This window comes from Brassica napus, chromosome A3 (assembly GCF_020379485.1).
Source record: "Brassica napus cultivar Da-Ae chromosome A3, Da-Ae, whole genome shotgun sequence".
In the NCBI taxonomy this organism is placed as follows: Eukaryota; Viridiplantae; Streptophyta; class Magnoliopsida; order Brassicales; family Brassicaceae; genus Brassica; species Brassica napus.
In genome coordinates, this window is record NC_063436.1 from 28,077,485 (window position 1) to 28,091,833 (window position 14,349).

A 14,349-nucleotide genomic window follows, 5' to 3' on the forward strand; every position below is an offset into this window, starting at 1 on the left:
AAATCCTATAATATATACTTATAAAAATAAACCATAATAATTTTTAACTATATCTAAATATATATTTTGTAACCACTACTTTAATTCCTTAATAGTAGGAACCCACTAACAATAGTTAAAATAAAATTGTCGACTGATATAAGTTCTGTAAGATATATTTCTTACAAGTCTACAACCATCTATAGTATGTAATGCTATATCATCATCTTATTATTATTTTCAAAAAAGCATATCATCCTAATATTTATACAGCTAACCCGTAAATTGATTAAACCAAATTGGGTTATGAACTTTAATATAGGCTTTGTTTTTTTTTATATCGTTAAGAAACCTGAAAACTATGATATATCTAATAACCTTAAGAAATTGGATTACGCTATTTAAATTACATATCTTCAGCAACAACAGAAATATTAATACTTCAAATTATAGTGGATATTCTCGGTTTAATTTTTTTTTGTAATATAAATTATAATATTGTTAGTGACTACAAATTAAAATATAAAATGAATTTTATGATATTTTTCTTTACAATATTTAAAATTTAAAATTTAAAATACATTTAGAAAATATTTTTACATTTATTTATCTACAACTATCCGCAACCGCAGTTGAAACAATTTATAACATTTTATAATCATTGTAAAACGCCAACGATGCTATCTTAATAGAATTGTCAAAACGCAGTTGAAGATTTTTTATTTATATTATACAACATAAAGAGGATAATAACAAATATGCTGTATTACTGGGTGATAGAAAATAATATAAAATATTTTTTCATACCAATTAGTTAGACAGGTTTCTTGTGGATTTCCTTTTATTATATTTTACAACATATATATACAGTGGACTATCATAAAATTATAATAGATAACTGATAATAAAAATAAACTAATACAAATCAAACAATTAGTTCTGTTACTCAGACGTCGTCTATGTACCCCGAACGGAGAACCTAAGGGCGGATAGCTTCGCACGTAGTGCTAGGAAACAACCGTTTTTCGTCGTTCATATGGATGCAGAGTTACCGATTTGGTTTACAGAGTCAATATGAGTCTGTGAATGTCTTGCTGTCAAAAAAAAAAAAAGTTCTGTTAATAGATTCATAATCTACAAATCATATCATCTTTTTTTATAAAAACTAAAAATTTAACTTCCTGTTTATATTACAAACAGATTCATAATAATATAACTAAAAATGATAATTGAAAGTTATGTATTGGTTCAACCAGTGGTTTAACTGGTAGGACGGATTCTGAGTTTTAGCGGGTTTTATTTAATCTACAAAATCATATCATCTTTCTTTTTATAAAACTAAAAATTTAACTTCCTAATTAGAATACAAAAACATTCTAATAATATAACTTTAAAAAATTAATAATTAAAAGTTATGTATTGATTCAACCACTGGTTTAATTGGTAGTCGGGTTCTAGGTTTTAGCGGGGTTTTGTAGGTTTTACTGTATTATTAAATAATATTTTTTTTCTTAAAACTCAAATCGGATCACATACCGGATCACCGGATTTACCGATTCAACTGTGGATCTGGATCGGATTTCAAAACATTGAGTACATGTGTATAGCTATGCAATATTACAAATTCAATATAATTATCAAAACCTCTTACTAATAATTTTTTTAAAATGATATACAAATATGTGATTACAAAAAACATAAAAATTAAATTTCTATAAAAAATTAAAACAAAAAAATACCCGCCCTTTCAAAGGGTGGGTTAGAATCTAGTAAACATATTAAGACTAAAACATTATGGCTCAATTGGTAGCACTTAGATGAATCAAATGAATTGAAAATAAATGAACATGTTTTCATTTGAGGAAATGAATAAATAAATAAAAAGGAATATCGATGAATGTTTTTCTTTAAGAAAATTCTATTTGTTCCTAATCAAAATTTAGAAGGAATAAATGTCTTTATTAATTCATCTAAACATGAGGAAAAGAGAAATATTCAGCGGGACTTATATGTAATAAAATTGACAAAAATTCAACATGATTGGTATAAAATTAGAGAAACAAAAAATTTATCATTTTTTTCCTAAAATATGATCACCAATTGGAGCATATTAAAGAATGAACACACATCTAAAGAGCAACTCATGAACTTATTTTTTGTATGATAAAACTAGAAAAATAATTTGACAATTTATGATAAAAGGAAAGAGTTGATAACTATTGATTGTCAATTCTGGTAAATTGACCAATTTTTGATCAAAAATTAAAAAAACACGAGAAATAAATTTTCAACAAAAGTAAAAAGTTCAGATTTATGAAGTTTCTACAATACCAACAAAGATAATATGCTTTGTAACCACATACATCTAATCTATGTGACTAGATATAGAAAAATTCAAAACTTGCATCATATTTTGTTTCTTTTGCAATTTTAGCTATGATATTTATTATTCTTTCACTTGAAACATTTCTTATGATTTGTTTGATGATGCATCATCATTTTCAATCACGTCATTCCCTCTAATCTCAGATATGTTAATTTCTTGGATTCTTTTTCTAAGAAAATTCTAAATGAAACTTTGGAGATATAGCCGTCATCAACCCTTGGATATAACATTAATAGAAGAAAACGAGTCATGTATTATTCATTTTTTTCATTTATTTCTAAAGGCAATTGCGTGTACTGACATGTAATTAGATAGTAAACACAAGTTTTTACTGTGTCAAGTTTTTTTTTCCTGTTTTTCTTTTCTTTGTTTTAGAAAATTTCTTCTTTAAATCTTTTAGCTGGTGTAGATTTAGGATTATGATATATAGATACTAACATGTGTTGTAACTTTATGTTGATGGTTTTTAGTTGTGAAACAACATTTTTTATTATTTCTGATTATTACATAATTTTAAGTCACTACAAACACTTAAGAACATAAAACACTATTTGTATTTGAAACAATTATTTTAGCCACCAATTCCTTTTGCTAACCATTGGGAACTGCTCGAGTGGCTCCATCGTTCGTACCTTCGTCTGATGTCTCGCATGTGCTTGTTACCTGAAGACGATGTGTTGCCATTTGATCGCCTGGTCGTCGTGAAGAGACAGAGACTTCAATACATCCTGGATGAGCTTCAGATTCCTATCAACTTTCCTTAGTCACTTCCCTTCCTGTGACTGCTTTTTCTTTTGTTTGTGAACTTGTCTAGTTGTGATTTTCTTTACCGTGTCATATTTTACTCATATCAAACTCAGCTTTGAAGTCGGTTAAATATTCGGTTTGGAGATGAATAATGCATCAATATAAAGTTGTTTTTTTTAAAAAAAAACACTGATTAGTAAAAAAATTTATATGGATATGACCATGTACTAATCGGAACCGCTGCCCTCTGTTGAAGTATGAATTTGCTGATTTCCCTGTAAGTTTATGTTGATGGTTTAATTGTGAAACAACATTGTTTATTATTTCTGATCATGATTCATGAATGAACACCTTCACTCCTTCAGGCTCTCTTTCTTGATAAACTTATGTTATTTTGCTTACTAAGCTCTCCCTTTTCTTGTGCATTTACAGCCGAGACCTTGATGATTTCGGATCACTCTGCAGCCAAAAAAAACAGAGTTACATCATGAATTAACACAACGCAGATGGACTTAGTTGAGACTGTGATCATGAGGGGACTTTTACCAAAAGCATTCCTCTCATTGCCATTTCCTCCAGATACTTGGACGGTTTAAAAAAGTCGCCATAAGTCTCTGATAATCTCTTGAGCCTTTCATATATGTACTTTGGTCCAACCGTGTCTGCCCAAAAAAGAACTCCACCGCTGCAACAAGCAATCAAAAAGGGCTTACCATAAGATATGATCATCACCATAACAAAAGATTATGCGTTAAGTCCTCACCGGTAAGAAGGAAAACTCATTCCTAGAACAGACGCAACGTCCAAGTCCGAGGCTCTGATCACAACTCCTTCATCTAAGACACGGCACGCCTCGTTAACCACAGGGAACAAGATCATCTCTACAATCTCTTTATCAGTTACTGTTATAGGCTGCAGAACAAGGACAAAGGATACATTACCAAATAGTAATACTACTTGTGTTTGGTAACACCTCTTCTTTCTTACCTTCCCACCAGGCATGATATTGGTAAGCCTCCTTGATTCCTCAACAACTGATAGCACTGATGGATCAGGTTTTGGTTTGCTTCCCTTTTGGTATATATAGTATCCTCTCCCATTGATTTTGCCTGAAGCAGCAGATGTTACATGAGAAAATTGCAAATGCAATAGCAAATGGCATACCGTTTCGCCCGCTTTTAAGCAGAAGCTCAGTCAATGGAGACCTGAACATCCTGTCACCAAAGGCCTTGTCATATATATCCTTAGTTGCTATTGCAATACCGTGTCCAGCCAAATCACCTAGCCTGAGAAGTAAGTTCGCTGAGAATAACCATAGAGAAACATACACACAAAGTAGAAGGAGAGGCTTACATAAAAGGACCCAAGGGCAAGCCGAAAGAGGTAATAACACTGTCCACTCTGAACAAGTCAACACCGAGATTGACCAACATATGTGCAGCTTGTGCATACGGAAAGAATGTTCTATTCACTGTAAAGCCTATGCAGTTTCCAACCACCACCGGAACTTTCTTTATGGTCTTTCCGAGTGCCATGAGGTCAAGAATCACACGTGGAGAAGTATTCTCTGTGCGGACTATCTCGAGAAGTGTCATAATATGCGCCGGGCTGTAAGATCAAACCTTTGTTAGTTACATTTTATATACGAAAAGCATAAAAGTATTTGTGACATTGAAAGTGAAGAATGACCTGAAGAAATGTGCACCAACAATGCGGTCTTTTGAGTTAGTCTTTTCCCCTATTACGTTGAGGTCGATGGTTGATGTATTGCTCGCCAATATGCAATGTGGTGGACAAACCTCTTCGATTTCTTTGAATATATTTTGTTTCAACTCAATGTTTTCAATCACTGCCTGAAAAATGATAGAGGAAATATCTATACAGTAGTTGACACTCTCTTGAAACTAACTAGAGTTGGATATACTTGGAAACCAAAGAGAAGGCAGAGACCTCTATGACCATGTCCACATCTTTGAACTCTGTGTAGTCTAGTACTCCCTTGAGTAAAGAGAAGGCCTCTCCTGCTTTATCTTGGGTCATTTTTCCCCTAGAGACCAAGCTATTGAGATTTGCTGTTACAAGAAAAGAAAAACTCACTTTATTGCATTTACTGTAAAAATGGATAGACCATATAATCTGTTATTTCATCATATCATATCCTATGCATGCTTCTTTTGGCCTAAAACAACTCACTGAAGTGTCTATACACAACATTTCATCTAAGAACACCATTTTATATTTGTTGGTCTGACCAGATAGATACTCAAATGGATATGGTCTGGATAAGATGAGATGAGAACCTTCAATTGATTTTATTCCCTTCAGAAGATATTCTGAGTTTATTTCTTTGATCACAACTCTTATATTGCTTAGAAGGAGAGCAGTAGCGATGCCAGAACCCATCAGACCTCCACCAATAACTGCAACCTTTTTCATATGTCTCGGTTTCAATCCAACGTCAGTCACATTGGGCACCTGAAAAGTGTTTTCAAACATGCCAATAATGAAAGGTTGAATGTGGAAAACTAGAAGTACTAGAAGCAAGAAAAGCAGTGCTACTTAATCTCAAGGAAACTACACTTAAAAGGTTTTTGCCAATCTCACCTTTGATATTGCACGCTGTGCAAAGTAAACATGAACAAGCGCCTTTACAGTGTCTGACGGTATTAATTGCTTGAAAACTTCTCCTTCCTGCATAGTGAATCATTGAGTTTAGTTTTGTGAGCAACTAGGAGTAATACAGTGAGCATCAAATCCTAAGGATAAATTTACCTTAAGAATCCCACTGTATCCACCATGGATGATTCCTTCTTCAATCACATCAATGCAAACATGGTGCTGAGGCATATTAGGGGCTATTTTCTTGGCTAGTTGTCTTGCATTCTTTAATATAGCACGAGCTTCAGATAAAGAACCAATCTTGTCCGTCCTGTACAGTGAGCGCAAAAAGGGTTTACGTCCAAGTGCAATGTCTAGAGCCCACTTTCTAGACGTGCTCAACAACTCTCCAGGCGGCACCAATGCATCAATGAGACCTAGTTTATGCCCCTCCTCTGACGATATCGACTTGGAAAGCTACAAAAAAAAAATACTCAGCCAAGCAAATCATACTAATGGATTGGTAAGTGAGTCCGTACCAGTATCATATCAATTGCTTTTGCAAGGCCTACTAATCTTGGAAGACGTTGGGTTCCTTCATAGACAAAACTATCTTGTTTATTGAATTGTATCCATTGATAAAACAATAAGATAAAGCTGAACAGACAAATAGGTACCTCCAAAACCTGGAATAAGTCCAAGTGTCAGCTCTGGTAAGCTTAGTTGAGCTTTAGGAGCAGCAACACGAGCATGAGACGCCTTAAAAGAATTTCAAATGACATAATAATCAACACAACAACATTAGAAAGAAGAGGAGATAAAATAAACTTGAAAAGTCTCACACCAGTGCCAGTTCAAAACCACCACCTAGAGCTACTCCTTCAACTGCAGCAACAATGGGCTTCCTAGAGTCTTTGATAAGCAGCAACCATTATCAGTATAACAGTTGCAGTCTATCTTATTGAGAATTCAAAGAAAAAAATAGTCTGAAACTAAAGTCACCTTCCATCAGCGTGCCCACAACATCAAAGGATATATCAGGCATAAGCGACATATCACCTGACAAGAAACAAGATTGTCAATACACAGAAGACAGCATGCTTCAGGCTAAAAAAAAACTAAGAGAAGAAACTTTTGTACCAGTCTTATGAACTTTCCCTGAAATGATCAATATATTCAAGGACACTAAGCAAACAAAAGGATTGAAAGTCACAATCTTTAGCTTAAGGAAAGAACACAGAAGGCTAACACAGATGATCCAAAACTCATTGAGCCATACAATCCTTCAAAATCTAAAACAAAGAAGCTCAAAGTTTCAATTTTTTTTTGTTTTTGCTTACCGGTCAAGACGATGGCCTTAACATCACTCCTCCGATTAGCTTCTTGAAGCTTCTCATTCCACTCAGAAAGAACTGAAAGATATATAAAAACCAACCCAGTTCAGTAAAATAGTCAACGATCCAAAAAGTGTTGAGCTTTTAGTACTTGAGCTGGACAAAGAGTTAACAGGAGGGTTCGAAATGGTGATCACAGCAACACCATCTTCTCCAACGTCCATCGTCACTCCATTCTTCTTCGCCATTGCTTACGTTTTCTTGATGAGATTTGGACCCTTTTGAGTCAAAGATCAAATCAGGCGTTAACGTTGGAAAAACGTGATTCTCGTTCCTTAACTTGTTTCTTTATCTTAACCAATCAAGTCAACTACAGAGTGTAATCGATCTTATTTAAATTATTAAAAAAAATTGACATGAGGTTACTTAATTAATAGCAGTGGACTTAGTTTAAATAAGGGACCGTTTAAATAATAAAAGTTGCCGCCAACATAATGAACAGAGTAGTATTATTAGCTAATAAATACAATTTTAAGATATGTAATTATATTATTAACCAGATCATGTTCTTGCTAATCCTACAAATGTTATTTTCTTCTCTTTAATTTTGGATAGCACAATGAGAGACAGAGATTTCAGGCTTTCTACTGCAGAGGCGGACCCATGTAGGGAGTAGGTGTGGCACGTGCAACACGCTACGTTATATATATTCTTACGAAACAAAGTAGAACTAGAACTTGATCCGCGCATCCGCATGGGTATTCATTTTTTGTTTGCAAAAAAAAAATATTTATCTTATATAAATGGTAATATATATTTTTAAAATTTATATATATATATATATATATTAAATAATTATTTAATATATTTTTAAACACAATCATTTAAGAATTTATAATGAATAATTTTATTATTTGATCCGTCAACTGTTACAACTCTATTTTTAAAATATAAATTGTGTGTTCGTGCAAATGTATTTTTTATGGATCTAAATTTTAATGTAAAATAAAATGGTTATCTATTTTTATATTTGATTTATACGATTAAATAATTAAATATATTATTTAAAATTTTGTGGTTTATATTATGTATTTTTATAACACTTTTATGTTTTTTAGACGTAGTTAATATACCAAAATAAAAAATAACCATCCCATAATAATAAAATCTTGTTACATTTTTGACATTGATTAAGTACAATTTATTGTTTACCCAGATTATAGGAAACATTTTTTAAATAAATAAACACAATTTGTTATACTTTATTTTAGGAAAATGCATTAATTAAACTATAAAAGACAAGAATACTAAAAAATAGGTAAATTTATTACTTCAGTGGCATTCAAATGTAAATAACTTTGAAAACTAAAGACAATTTATATTGGTACTTCTATTTTAATAATAGAGATAGAACGGTGTCGCTAATATGGTCCTAAAGGTTAAAGCAACCCCCACCCACCCTAAGTTCAAATCCTTGAGATGTGTCTCTGTTCTTTCAATTTTTTTTTTACAATTTTAGCTATTATTCCATAAAATATTTTTTTTGATTTTACTATCTAAAACTATTTTTTTATTACTGTTTTATTTACTTTTTTTAATAGGATATTTTTTTATTTTACCAAAAAATTGAAATTACTTTTTAAATTTACTTTTAAATAATGAATAATTTTCATAAACCTTAAATGTGTGATAAAAATAACTAAACTAACTTTACTAAGTCATTTATAAAAATCTATAAACTTAACCTCACCCCTTAAATACTAAAATCTAAATGGGATACTTTTATTTATGTATTACATATATAAAAGGAACCTAAGGAGAGATATGAGACTCATCACGATAAGCGTAAAAGAAAGGGTGAGAGAGAGAAGCAATGGGATACTTTTTGATTGGTGTTCTTGTGGTTGTTTTGTTTATTGGTAATGTTATTGAAGAAGCAAATGGTGAAATCTCTCCAACAGTTTTGAGCAAGATAGAGTGGATGAACAAGAGAGGTCCTTATTTGGGGATTGTAGCTCCAAATAACTTTGAGCTTAATCCTCTTCTCGCTTCTCAAGCCTATGTTCCATATCCCTCTTTGCCTTTCATCGATTTCGCAGGTTATTTTTTGTAGGAACAATGTTTCTAAAATTATAGCTTATTCATTGAATCAATTCACAAAGTTAATTCCTTCTTGTATATGTTTTCGAACTATTTATTATTATGCTTGCTTGTACGTACGTAGCTAAGTGTTTTTGTTTCCTTGCCTCAACACTTTAAAATAGGATATATATCATGGTTCTTTTAACTACTAAGAGAGTTGTTTCTTGTGAATATCTATAATATACATATGTAGATACTGAACTGATTTATATAAATCACGCAGGTAGAAGATTTCGATTTGGAAAAATATCCAACCAACGGGTGGTGATCGTGATGACGGGATTAGGAGTGGTGCGTTCGCTGATCAAATACAACTCTCTCCCCCCTATATATATCAAAGAATTTTAATCTTTTAATATAAGATTCGAATAATATATATACACATATATGAACAGGTTAATGCAGGAGTAGCAACACAATTACTAGTGAGCCTTTTTAGGCTGAAAGGAGTGTTGCATTATGGAATCGCTGGAAACGCAGATGTTAACCTTGAGATTGGTGACGTCACTATTCCTAAATATTGGGCACACTCTGGTCTTTGGAATTGGCAGGTAGGGTTGTATCAAAAAGATAGTTCATAGTTATTTTGATTTGTTGGAACTCGTATATCATATGCACATGCTTACTAGAATCCATATATAATTCAACCATCTATATCTATGTCGTCGGGAAGACTCGTAAATCTATTGGACCAGGTTTCAATATATATTACTTGTGGCCTTTTAATTTTGTATTTACATAATATTAAATGTTGAAACTTGCGGTCGTAGTTGTTAAGAGATTTATATAAAAAGTTTTTATCGTGGTTAGGTAAAAAAATTGCACATGTTCAAAATCTGCTCTGATATATCTATCAATAACAATTTTCTGCTTAGAATCCATAAACCTATGTCGCAGGGAAAACTCGTAAATCTATTGGACCAGGTTTTGATATATTACTTGTTGCCGTTAAGTTATATGCTTACATAAACAATACATGTTGAAACTTGTGGTCATAGCTGCTAAACCTTTTTGAACTTTGTAGACCTAAGTATACATGTTGACGTTCCCATGTTGAAAATTCCCTTACATATATTTTCGTGGTATCTAATTAATTAAATATTCTTAATACATTTACAAATTTGATTACAGAGGTATGGAGATGGGATTGACGACGAACTAGCTTTGGAAGCCCCTGGAGACTATACTCGTGATATTGGTTATCTCCAGTTTTCCAAGTACACTAACGGAAGCGACAACTTGCTCAATCGAGTTTGGTACCAACCGGAAGAAATCTTTCCGGTCACCGGAACTCCTGAAGTCCGGGAACACATCTTCTGGGTTCCCGTTGATAAGTCCTATTTGAATCTTGCACGCCAACTCGAGGTTTGTTTTTGCTGATAATACTTCTAATTTATTTTGAATTCAAGTTGAATTTACTATATTTATTGGCAGATATACACAACACGTTAGTCAGTTAGGTGTTACCTAGATAAGACATAATTGAATACAAAGTTAATTTCAACCGTTCATGGACACTATACAATCATTCACTAATCCAACTTATATAATTTGGAAAATAAAGATGTGTGGTCCATCAAATGTACGTACCACACGAGCATAAAATAAATAATTAAATCGTAAAATGTACATATTGGTGCTAGATACAGTATTCATAGATTTGGCTACTATTCTTCTTTCTCAAAGAATTGTTGTATTTATATCCAAATAAAAATGTGCAAGTACAATTATTATGGGATATTTTATCGTATCGTGTCTTCTGTGCGTGGATTGATATGAATATTCCAAACGAAACAGGACACAAAGCTACCACAGTGCGTAAACACGACGTGCCTCCCTCGACCACCGAAGGTTACCATCGTTGACCGTGGGGTGAGTGCAAGTGTCTTCGTCGACAACGCCGCTTACCGGACTTTCCTCCGCTCTAAATTCAATGCCACCGCGGTTGAAATGGAAAGCGCCGCCGTTGCTCTAATCTGCCACCAGCAAAGCATCCCTTTCGTTGTCATCCGTGCGCTATCCGATCTCGCCGGTGGCGGCTCCGACATGTCCAATGAGGCCGATATTTTCGGTAGTCTCGCCGCGCAAAACTCCGTGGATGTTCTCGTGAAGTTCGTTGGTTTGTTACCTCCATATGGAAGCAAGATTCAGTCCGAATAATAAGAGTGGATGTGTATTTTTTTTTTTTTTTTTTTTTTTTTTTTTGAATTTTAAGGAATTCAGGGTTTCCCCAAAGGCTTTCTAGGCCCAAAGGACTAATCCCCCTCCTGGCGCTGACGAGCTCCATGTAATAATGCCCCAGTGGCCCGAGAGAATTGTTTGCAGCGTGAGGCTTCGAACCCGGGCGTATTGGCACCATGGGCACCTCAACCACGAAATTCTAACCACTCGCCCAACTCAGTCGGGTTGGATGTGTATTTTAATAAAGAGCATGCATGTAACGTAAAAATAAGATGTATCTGTCTGTCATTTTTTTTTTTCAATAATAAGAGCTGTGTTTTGCTTATTATTCTATATCTATATCGGGGTTTCAAAACAATTCATTAGAAGCTTTGTTCACTAATTTTACTTTCTGTTCTTTTCGTTAATGTAGACAAAATATCAAAATTGAGCTTCTTTAGAATCGTCGAACCATATCTAGTCATACGCAAATAAGATTTGTACTCCATTTTTAACGGCCTTGGTATTTATTTTATTTTCATGGGTTTTATGTTTTCTTATGTTTCGTTATGTGCATAAATTATATTTTGATAAATTGCATCGACGCAACTTTTTATGTTGTTATTATTATTTTTTTCAGACTGGACCACAATCTTTTCCTCATAAAGAGCACTATGTCCATCAGGGTTGATGAGATGTTCTTTACTTCTTAAAATAATGAAAAAATTAAGAAAAAGAGGATAGAAGAAAAAACAAGAGCATGTTCATTAGTGAAACTCATTAGTGTATTTTAAGTGGAGTGTAATGATTTTTTAATTATTAAAATTATGATAAGAAACTTTGCTAAGAAACAGTTAATTATAGAGGTTTATTGGTGATATCTTAATTAAAATTCTTAACAATAAAAAAAGATTAAATTTATTTTTAAACATAAAATTTTAAACAAAGATGAAAATTATTTATTAAATAAAACAAAGTCAAACTTAACATTTAAACATAGAATTTAAAATAGAAACATAAAAACATAAAAACAAATATTACGGAAATAAACAATAATAATTTCAAAGCGGCATCGAGGCTCAGTTGTTGGCTTGATCACTTCCGGATTTACGCCAAATATGTTTAACCAAATTACCTTTTAGTTGTTCATGCGCTTGTCTATCACGAATTCTTGTTCGAACACCCATCTGGTTGGCGATATTAGTAAGGATATCTGTAGAATAGGTGAGATCAACATGTGAACTTCTGCTCCCTTCTCCTTGTTGGAAATTTGAGACATCATATTGAGTGTTTTCATCTCGTTCATCTTCTACTATCATATTATGGAGTATGATACATTCTCTCATAATCTTCCCAATCTTAACTTTATCCCAACAAAGTGCCGAATTTTTAACAATGGCAAATCGAACTTGCAAAACTCCAAAAGCCCGCTCGACATCTTTTCGGACAGCTTCTTGACGTTGCGCAAATAAAACTGCTTTTGGCCCTTGTAGTATTGAAATAGATTGGATAAAAGTTGCCCATTTTGGATAAATACCATCGGTGAGATAGTAAGCCAAATAGTACTCTCTTCCGTTGACCGAGAAATTCACTTTTGGGGCTCGACCATTTATTATGTCATCAAAAACCGGTGAGCGATCAAGAACATTAATATCATTTATGGTACATGGAGGTCCAAAAAACACATGCCATATCCAAAGATCATATGAAGCAACCGCCTCTAAAACGATTGTGAGTTTTCCCGAACCACGAGAATATTGGCCTTTCCAAGCAGTGGGACAATTCTTCCACTCCCAATGCATACAATCGATGCTTCCTATCATCCCGGGAAATCCACGAAGCTCTCCAATATGAAGAAGACGCTGAAGATCAGTCGGTGTTGGTCTTCTTAGGTATTCATCGCGGAACAAATTTATTATTGCTTTCAAAGAGTTTTTCACACATAACCGATCTGTGGTTGCACCGATCCGGAGGTATTCGTCGACCGCATTAAGCGCAGAACCATATGCCAATACACGAATAGCTGCTGTACACTTTTGAAGTGCATATAGACCAAGTCTTCCGGTAACGTCTTGCTTTTGACGAAAGAATCGAGATAGCTTTTACCTCTATCAACAATCGGTATGTGTTTCGCCCACTATCACAAGACAATGCAATGGTGACCGAGAAACCATCACTCTCTGCTTTCTTCATCATCCCTTAACCTTGAGCATGCCTCTTGATCTTCCCATCTAAAGACAGGAAAATATCAAAAACAGAGAGAAAAGTTTTATCCAATTGAATTTCATTTCAAACAAAAATAAAAATCACAAACAATCCCAACATAACTCACAACCCACCAACGAGTATAAACAATGGTTTATCCAATTCAAAATATCAAAGACAAAGGTTTTACCTTTGACAAAAATCTTGGGGTTTTCGTCTGACAAAGAGAAAGGTTTATCCTGGATCTTGCCTCTTGATCAATCGATCTCAAGACACAAAGACAAAAAAAAAATTACACACATCAGTAACAGAACTTCTTAAGACTATCGATGAAATAGCCACAATCTACGACATGCAAAGTTGAAATCTTCAAACATTAAAACATATTTTCGGACCTTTACCTTTCGATTCGCTTGACACAGTCACCGTTCTCCTTCGTCTCCGGCAGCCACAACGAGATAGATCTCGCCGTTATCTTTGGTCGAGGAGATAAACCGATAGAGGGGATACAGATTTCCATCATCGACAAGAGCCACCGTGGGGGGACAACGTTTCGGGGAGGAGAACCCCGAGAAGAAGAGAAATCGCCATTTGGGTCGCCGAGGAGAGGAGAGAAGGAAGAGAGAAAGAAGGAAAAGAAGAGAAGAGACGAAACCAACAGACGCACTTAGGCTTGGTCGAATGAAAAATAGACAAGGGACGTGCCTTCGCTCCCTTAATTAAGGGACGTGTCTTCCCTTACTTCATGTTTTCCTTTTATTTTTAATGCCATTAATCATAAGATCCCAGCCTAAGGGC

The 14,349-nt window shown here is 33.8% G+C and overlaps 2 protein-coding genes across 4 annotated transcripts; one reads left to right on the forward strand and one right to left on the reverse strand.

The window, feature by feature from the left end:
- Positions 1-3,242: 3,242 nt before the first annotated feature.
- LOC106389792 (peroxisomal fatty acid beta-oxidation multifunctional protein AIM1-like) lies at positions 3,243-7,636 on the reverse strand. Of its 2 annotated transcripts, XM_048764463.1 has the most exons (18): positions 7,196-7,636; positions 7,051-7,122; positions 6,851-6,895; positions 6,713-6,769; positions 6,555-6,622; positions 6,388-6,469; positions 6,250-6,305; positions 5,885-6,187; positions 5,717-5,803; positions 5,413-5,587; positions 5,063-5,184; positions 4,802-4,965; positions 4,466-4,720; positions 4,277-4,398; positions 4,100-4,221; positions 3,876-4,024; positions 3,659-3,797; positions 3,243-3,571 (listed from the first exon to the last, which is right to left on the reverse strand). In XM_048764463.1, exons 1-18 carry the CDS (start codon positions 7,290-7,292, stop codon positions 3,539-3,541), a joined length of 2,148 nt encoding a protein of 715 aa, XP_048620420.1. In that variant the 5' UTR covers positions 7,293-7,636; the 3' UTR covers positions 3,243-3,538. The 2 variants fall into 2 exon arrangements, with proteins under 2 accessions (XP_048620420.1, XP_048620417.1); XM_048764460.1 differs by lacking the exon at positions 6,851-6,895 and having other exon boundaries at positions 7,196-7,635.
- Positions 7,637-8,855: 1,219 nt separating this feature from the next.
- On the forward strand, positions 8,856-11,695 carry LOC125590721 (bark storage protein A-like). Of its 2 annotated transcripts, XM_048764466.1 has the most exons (6): positions 8,857-9,143; positions 9,410-9,477; positions 9,582-9,737; positions 10,318-10,551; positions 10,984-11,357; positions 11,599-11,695. In XM_048764466.1, exons 1-5 carry the CDS (start codon positions 8,918-8,920, stop codon positions 11,344-11,346), a joined length of 1,047 nt encoding a protein of 348 aa, XP_048620423.1. In that variant the 5' UTR covers positions 8,857-8,917; the 3' UTR covers positions 11,347-11,357; positions 11,599-11,695. The 2 variants fall into 2 exon arrangements, with proteins under 2 accessions (XP_048620430.1, XP_048620423.1); XM_048764473.1 differs by having other exon boundaries at positions 8,856-9,143; positions 10,984-11,695.
- The last annotated feature ends 2,654 nt before the right edge of the window (positions 11,696-14,349 follow it).

Excerpts from the sequence above, each read along its gene's own strand:
- LOC106389792 (XM_048764463.1), bottom strand. The coding sequence starts at position 7,292 with ATGGCGAAGAAGAATGGAGTGACGATGGACGTTGGAGAAGATGGTGTT. Across the intron at positions 5,185-5,412 it reads GGGAATAAAATCAATTGAAG|CAAATCTCAATAGCTTGGTC; the intron begins GTTCTCATCTCA and ends TTCTTGTAACAG. Across the intron at positions 4,966-5,062 it reads ATGTGGACATGGTCATAGAG|GCAGTGATTGAAAACATTGA; the intron begins GTCTCTGCCTTC and ends ATCATTTTTCAG.
- LOC125590721 (XM_048764473.1), top strand. The coding sequence starts at position 8,918 with ATGGGATACTTTTTGATTGGTGTTCTTGTGGTTGTTTTGTTTATTGGT. Across the intron at positions 9,144-9,409 it reads GCCTTTCATCGATTTCGCAG|GTAGAAGATTTCGATTTGGA; the intron begins GTTATTTTTTGT and ends TAAATCACGCAG. Across the intron at positions 9,478-9,581 it reads TGATGACGGGATTAGGAGTG|GTTAATGCAGGAGTAGCAAC; the intron begins GTGCGTTCGCTG and ends ATATATGAACAG.